This window comes from Acomys russatus, chromosome 25, assembly GCF_903995435.1.
Source record: "Acomys russatus chromosome 25, mAcoRus1.1, whole genome shotgun sequence".
Taxonomy (NCBI): domain Eukaryota; kingdom Metazoa; phylum Chordata; class Mammalia; order Rodentia; family Muridae; genus Acomys; species Acomys russatus.
In genome coordinates this window covers 43,366,513-43,373,924 of record NC_067161.1, presented here as the reverse complement: position 1 = coordinate 43,373,924, position 7,412 = coordinate 43,366,513, and the positions used below count along the sequence as shown (strand labels likewise).

The 7,412-nt window shown below is 51.2% G+C and overlaps 1 protein-coding gene and 3 non-coding genes across 4 annotated transcripts in view; 1 reads left to right on the top strand and 3 right to left on the bottom strand.

Moving 5' to 3' along the window:
* LOC127208831 (leucine-rich repeat-containing protein 75A) overlaps positions 1-4,490 on the top strand; it is an 82,879-nt gene extending 78,389 nt beyond the window's left edge. The window contains exons 3-4 of the mRNA XM_051168472.1: positions 1,943-2,058; positions 3,918-4,490. Of these exons, the coding sequence (XP_051024429.1) occupies positions 1,943-2,058; positions 3,918-4,449 (648 nt within the window). The 3' untranslated portion in view covers positions 4,450-4,490. The remainder of the gene's footprint in view (positions 1-1,942; positions 2,059-3,917) is intronic.
* A 1,132-nt stretch (positions 4,491-5,622) lies between these two features.
* On the bottom strand, positions 5,623-5,695 carry LOC127208872 (small nucleolar RNA SNORD65). The gene has a single exon (XR_007833138.1). It is a non-coding gene; the product is annotated as a small nucleolar RNA SNORD65 (small nucleolar RNA).
* Positions 5,696-6,264: 569 nt separating this feature from the next.
* LOC127208844 (small nucleolar RNA SNORD49) lies at positions 6,265-6,336 on the bottom strand. The gene has a single exon (XR_007833118.1). It is a non-coding gene; the product is annotated as a small nucleolar RNA SNORD49 (small nucleolar RNA).
* A 383-nt stretch (positions 6,337-6,719) lies between these two features.
* Positions 6,720-6,790, bottom strand: LOC127208847 (small nucleolar RNA SNORD49). Its single transcript, XR_007833120.1, has one exon. It is a non-coding gene; the product is annotated as a small nucleolar RNA SNORD49 (small nucleolar RNA).
* Positions 6,791-7,412: the final 622 nt, after the last annotated feature.

Here is a 7,412-nt window from a genome sequence, read left to right as displayed (position 1 = left end):
CAGCACAGCCCTGTGCCAGCTCTGAGCTGGGTGGAGACGTGTGAGGCCCAACCCAGGAGTTGGGGACGGTGTCAAGAATCAAGCTTTCAGTCCTGTTGTCACTGCTGATGGAGAAGCAGAACACGAACACAGAAGCCAGGCCTGGTGGCGCACAGCCTTAATCCCAGCATTCAGGAGGCAAAGGCAGGTGGGGTAGAGGGGGTCTTTGTGAGTTCGAGACCAGCCTGGTCTACACAGAGAGTCCAGGAGCACCAAGGCCACACAGAGAAACCCTGTCTGGAAAAACCAAAAACAAACAAGACAAGAACAACATGGGCCAAATTCTGTGATTGTGTGGGTTCCATGTCTTGGTTCAGTGCGTGGCCTTGAATGAATTAATGTGGCCTCTCTGCCTTCAGCTCTCATCTGGGAGACAGGTAGCGACACCAGCTGCACAGGGGTGTGGGAGGCTTCACACACACAGAAAGAGAAAAAGAACAGAACAGAAAAGAAAAAAGGGAAACTATATAATCATTGAAGGGACACAAACTTAAATGATGAAAGAGGGCTGGAGAAATGCTAAGCAATTAAGAGCACTGGCTGCTCTTGAAGAGGACTCAGGTTCGACTCCCAGCACCCACATAGTAGCTAACAGTCATCTGTAACTCCAGTTCCAGGGACTCTAACTCCCCCTTTCTGGCCTCTGTGGGTACTACATACATACAAACAAAACATCCACATGAAATTTTTAAAAATTAATGCTGGGACTGGAGAGATGGCTCAGTGGTTAAAAGCACTGGCTGCTCTTCCAGAGGTCCCTGGTTCAATTCCCAGCACTCACATGGAAGCTCACAACTGTTTGTAACTCTAATTTCAGGAGATCTGTCACCTTCATAGACAAACATGCAGGAAAAACACCAATACACATAAAATAAAAATAAGTTTCTCTCTCTCTCTTTTTTTTTTTTTTTAATTAATGCTAGGGCTGGAGAGGTGGCTCAGAAGTTAAGAGCACTGGCTCCTCTTCCACAGTCCTGAGATCAATTCCCAAAAACCACATGGTGCCTCATAACCATCTATAATGAGATCTGGTGCCCTCTTCTGGTGTGCAGGCACGCATGCAGGCAGAACATTGTATACATAATAAATAAATCTTTTTTTTTATTAATGTTGATGAAGCACACAGGTAGTGTAGATGGACAGATTGCACTGGGAAAGAATCCTCTCAGATGTCTGTTTTCCCACTTTCAGGAAGGACATAAGTAAAAATAAGATACTTTATTATTATGTGAAATACACGAATCTTGTTCATGTGCTTCTTAGGAGGCACTTAAAGATATGGCCCAGTGGCACATGCCTGTAATCCTAGCACTGGGGGGAGGGGCAAGAGGCAGGTGGATCTCGAGGCCAGCCTGGTCTACAAAGCAAGTCTAGGACAGCCATGGTTACACAGAGAAACCCTGCCTCGGAAAACAAAACAACAACAAAAGATACGTTGTGCAAGTGAATGAATCTCAATACTGTGAGTTGGCAGGGCCACGTACAATGTCCTGCTCAACCGGTCTGTTCCATCCAGTCATGGTCAGACCACCTGCACACGCGGGCTTCTTATGTAAATGTCGGGTTTTTCCACCGATAGTGATTAATTGTCAAGGCAGAGGCTCAGAGAGCATCGTCGGTAGGAGGAGCACTTGCTGAACGTTTGAGGTCCTGGGTTTGTATTCTCACAACACACACACACACACACACACACACACACACACACACACACACACACACACACACACACACACACACACACACCTTGCTCCTGCTGCTCCTGCCAAAGCTGCTCACTGGGGCCAACAGATCAGGGCTCTCTTGTGCTGAGCTTACAGGGAGCCAGGGAGTCTCAAGTGGGAGTCAGGGCACCTCCAAGTCTCCAGGGACACCTCACAGACCGTGCCTGTGATTGTCTCTGCAGGAAGGGGATGCATTGGGCGCCATGGAGAAGCTGTGCCGGCAGCTGACCTACCACCTTAGTCCTCATTCACAATGGAGGCGGCACCGAGGGCTGGTGAAGAGGAAGCCACAGGCCTGGTGAGTGGCCGTCCCTGTAGTCTGCCCTGCCCCAGCCCTGCTGACTGATGCCCTTCCTGAGGCACCAGAGTGGGTAGCAATAAATCCTGCTTAAAGGAGGTAAGACCATGCTGGATTTAAGGACCAAGGAAGTGACTTGGTCATTTCAGGTACATGCAAGATGCTGAAAAGGACATCCCTGGGATGGGAACTGGCAAGTATGGCCCCCCCAGGTAGGCAGGTGGGGATGGGACATGAATTTCTAGTTCCCAGTGTTCCTAGTACTTGGGACGGAAGCGAGGCATGGTGGTATACCTCTGCAATCCTGTACTTTGGAGGCTGAGGCAAGAAAATTGCCTCAGGTTGTGGCCATCACAACCCACTTCCAGAAAGTTCCCTGGGTCCTGCCAGGGGACCCAGTTTTGAGCCCTGTCTCTCAGCCATGTAGCAGTGAGGACCCTCCAGGGTTTTACAATCTCTAGAGACCAAGAGGCTAGAGGGCTTGAGACACAATATACACGGGTCTTGTGGCGGGAAGCAAGTGGACACAGGCTGAGAGGCAGGCTTCCCGAAGGAGGAAGCGCTCCCGCTCTTTGCTTTTTTGTTGTTGTTTTTGTTTTTCCCAAGACAGGGTTTCTCTGCGTAGCCTTGGCTGTCCTGGACTCCCTTTGTAGACCAGGCTGGCCTGGAACTCACAACGATCCACTTGCCTCTGCCTCCCCAGTGCTGGGATTAAAGGCCTGTGCCACCACTGCCCGGCGCACTCCGGCATTTTGCAAATGACACAGGTGAGTGGCCTGCCTGCTCAAAGACTGGCAAGGTCCTGGTGCTGTGCCCAGATCATCCTGGCAGCTCCCAGGGGACTGGAAAGGACAAGACACCTAACAAGAGCAACTTTAGGGGAAGAAGCATTTGTCTGACTTACAATTCCAGTTTACAGTCTATCATGACAGAGTCAATGGCGGGAAACTGAAGCCACTAGTCACGCTCAGTCAGGAGCAGCAGGCGCGCATGCTTAACTCTCAGCTTTGCCCACTCAGTCCTGGCCCCCACCCAGAGAATAACACTGCCTAAAGACCTGGTTTTCCTGTTTCAGTTAACTCACTTATCCAGACACACACGCACACACGCACGCACGCACGCACGCACGCACAGACATGCCCACAGGTCAACCTGATTTACACAATTATTGAGGCTCTCTTCCCAGGTGATTCTAGGTTGTTTCAAGTCAACCAGTTAAGGGCTCAGTGAGTTAGAGCACCAGCTGTGCTTGCAGGGGACTGGGGTTCATATTCCTAGCACCCACATGGAGGCTCACAACCATCTGTAACTCCAGTGGACCCAACACCATTCTGGCTTCCTCCAGCAGCAAAGGTCCACACACATGAAGTAACTAATTAATAAAATATTAAAACCAATTATGCATATGTGTGTATGTCTATGTAGTAATATAGAGGCGCGAGCACAGGCGCCCTCAGAGGCTTGAGCAACAGTTCTCAGCCTGTGGGTCGTGACCCTTTTGGGGGTCGCATATCAGGTATCTACATTGATTCCTAACAGCAGCAAATTACCGTTATGAAGTAGCACAGACCTTAATTAACTAGCTAGAGGGCACAGGGTAGGAAACTAAGGGATTAAGAGGAAACTGCAAGGTTATCATGGAAACAGGCTTGGAGAGCTGCTGGAATAGCAGCCTCATGCTCTGCCCACCTGCTCAGCCGGAAGCAGATGCTGGGGCCCCACAAGAAAGAGGATGCCCTAGCTCCTCCATCCTGGCAGGGGAGAGAACTGAGGTCTCAGGTCAGAGTTAAGCTGTGGTGATGCTGCCTCCATTAAAGTCCTGCCCTGCTTGCTTTAACCTGCTGTTCCCTTTCTTTCAGTCTTAAGGCCCTCCTAGCTGGGAATCCTCCAGACAACATGGTGGATCTGTCAGGCATTCCTCTGACTTCCCGTGACCTGGAACGTGTGACCAGCTACCTTCAGCGCTGCGGAGAGCAAGTGGACAGTGTGGAGCTAGGCTTCACGGGCCTCACGGATGACATGGTCCTGCAGCTACTGCCAGCACTCAGTACCCTGCCTCGCCTCACCACACTAGCCCTCAATGGCAACCGACTGACCAGGGCTCTGCTGAGGGACCTCACTGACACCCTGAAGGACCCCAGCAAATTCCCCAACGTCACATGGATTGACCTGGGCAACAATGTGGACATCTTCTCTTTACCCCAGCCTTTCCTGCTCAGCCTGCGCAAACGGTCTCCAAAACAGGGTCACCTGCCAACCATCCTGGAGCTGGGGGAGGGGCCAGGTACTGGGGAAGAGGCTAGGGAGGCTACAAGTCAGCAGGACCCTGGAGGAAGCCCTGTGACACCTGCTGAAGACCATGAAAGTAGGGAGGCTGTGATTCAGACTTGACATGGATATACGGGTCCTAACCAGGAGGCTCTACTAGATGATCAAGGGAGGTTCGGGGCTCCTCCCACCAGGAGGATATGCGGGCGCACAGCTGACCCAGCTGCCAGGGATGTCCTCAACCCCAACTGAGTACCTGCCTCAAGGAACTTTGATGTCTCCATTCAGCTGTTCTCTCAGATTTGTGCATCTGGACCAAGTGTTCTCCATTGGGGCCAATTAAAATTCAGGTAGATATATCACAGACCATTTAAGGAAAAGACCCTTGGAGCATCTACCCATCTCTTAATCCCCAGGGCATTCTTGAAGGTGGTTTTGAACATTTAAGTATGGAAAGTCCAGTCCAAGCTACAGACCTCCCTTTCCTGGCTGCCAGGCTTACTGTGCAGGGCAGTACTGTGCCTAATCCCCTCACCCAGCTACCTGCTGTGTAGAAGACCCCTTCCCCAGAATTTAGCCCTGGAGTGGCTTTCCAAGAACCTCAGTTAAAGGCCTAGTTTAGAGGGAAAGCTGGGCTCACACCCACCATTTCCCCAGAAGCACTCCTAGTCTCATGAGCAACACCTACAAGACAACTGTTCTGAATTAAGGGTTCAGACCTGGTGGACCAAAAAAAAAAACCAATTATGGGAAAGGGCAGCCTTACAGGGCCAGCAGGATGTGGGCAAGCTGGGGTCCTTAATCGGTACTTCACAAATGCAGCCAAGGAGATAGGGAGTGCGTGTGGGTGCCTTACTTGCTTTGGAATTTTTGCCCAAGTCTTAGGTTGTAAAAGCAGTTTAGACTGGCCAGAAGTTTACAGTGCTGAAGATGGGCTGCTTAACACCAGACACTCATGTGAACTCTTCAAATACATGCGAAGGATCAAAGCCAAAGACCACGCTCATTAATGGTTACTGCACACACTGCTTAATGAATTCACCCAATACACTGGCAATCAATTTTATAAACAAAAATTTATTAAAAGGTAGAGGCTCCTGTGGGGTCAGGACTAACAATGTGCCTGGCCAGAGCCAAGTTGGCAGACCCATCTTTGGCGTGCTTTCAAGGTTTGAAGAGACTGCTGTCAGGATCTTGAGGTGAAGGCTGGACTCCTCTGGGGATATAGCCTGCAAAGGAACTACATTCAGAATCATTCCTTCCCTGACCAGTGGCATTTAGAACCTTTAAAGACATCTTCAGAAAACCATAGGGTCACCACTTCCAATCTGCCGGTAATTCCAGCTGTATTTAGGTGATCTCATCATTTGATATCTTTTTCAGAGCAGTGACAACTAGTACAGGTCAAACGTACCTCCTTTGCTGTTGAGGCCTGCGTGAGCACAAGCTGCACTCCAGCACTCCTTTCTAGAACTTGAGAAAATGGACACTCCTAAAATGGATTGCAGAAGCAGGGTGTTATTTCACATCTTAGACAGCACAGGGGGAATTATTCTTCAAGTTACTAAAATGCAATTCTGATTAGCCACCAGTCAGGGGGCTCTTGCCAAACCAGCCCAGCTGGGTTCAATCCATGGGTCCCTAACGGTAGCATCTGCTGTCCATATCACCACATAGGCTTTTAACCTAAATTAATGGCTCAAAGCTTACAGCACAGGATCAGGTTTGACTCCCAGCACTCAGTGAATTCACAACCACCTTTTCTAGCCTCCACGGCCACCAGACACACACGACGAGTTGAAAGCTCACCTCAGGGGAGGCCAAGGCTGCTGACAATCTCCCACTCTGAACGAAATTTCCAACCTGGAGGAGTACAGCGGCTGTTAAACTTCGGACCGAGTCAGATCCTAAACACCAGCAACTGGCGAGGGCTTGACTAGTCAGCCAAGAGCAGTTATCGTCAGTTATCGGCTTCTGACGGCACTTCCTACAAGCGATCTCATCACAGCAGTCAAGCATTCCATCGCCCCACCCCAGCAGGTTAGTTTCAGCCATTAAGTGGAGACCCATCTTCACCACCCCACCTGGTAACAATACAGTACAGGGAAAGGCCTCTCGCCCGCCGAGCCATCTCCAGCATAAAGCATGGACTCAAGTGCAATCCTTACTTTAGGGTTGTGCCTGGAACACACTACTCAGTAACGACGCATGTAGAGGGCGACACTGTAACTTTAGCCACACAGCAAAGGTTCCCGAAACTCTTACCTCATAGTCGGGTACTGCTCCTGCACCACGTCGTCAAGACCGCGTCTGAAAGGTTAAAAAGATTAACGATCAAGAGGCAAGTCCAACACTCGTGTTCACCACTGAGCCGCCGAGGCTTGAGCGACTGCAGTCAGCTAAATAGGGACGTCGTCACTTGTCGCTTCGGACGGCACTTCCTATTGGTACTATCATCAGGGCAGTCGACACCCAGCCCATGCGCGGCGCCCCACGACACAAAACCCCCCGACTTACCAGGCTCCCCTAGGTCTGCATGGCGCCCAACGGCGGAGCTGGGAGGCCGGACGTGGGCTCAGCATCGCTCCGACTCGGCTCCACTAGGCTCAGGGACAGACGACAGAGAAACAGAACGAAGGATCCCATGGTGTCCGCAGAGAGGCACCAACGCGTGCGCGCCCTCTTCTTAAGGTCTCGGAATAGACCACTCCTCACCCGAGGGAGGGTGAGGGCGGCAAAGGCTCACGGGAACTCCCAGCAGGCTTAGTCATAGCCCCGCCTCGCTACCCAGGTCTCCCCCCCCCCCCGGTCCGTTGAGCGAGTGGTCTCCGCCGCCCCAGGGATTCTGGGTAGCTAGGAGCCCGGCGAGTCCCAGCGCGCCTGCGTGAAGGTTTAATTGCGGCTTCGGGCCCGCCACGTCTCCGTGTCGTGGTGGGTTTCCCCCGCGGTTTTTCAGTGTTTTGTTAATTCGTGTCGCGTTTCAAAACGTGGACTCGGACCTAACAGTACAGGCCTGTAATCACAACTACTGCTTAGGCGCCCGAGGCAGGAATTCGAGTTCAGTTTGGGCAATTTAGTGATCCTCT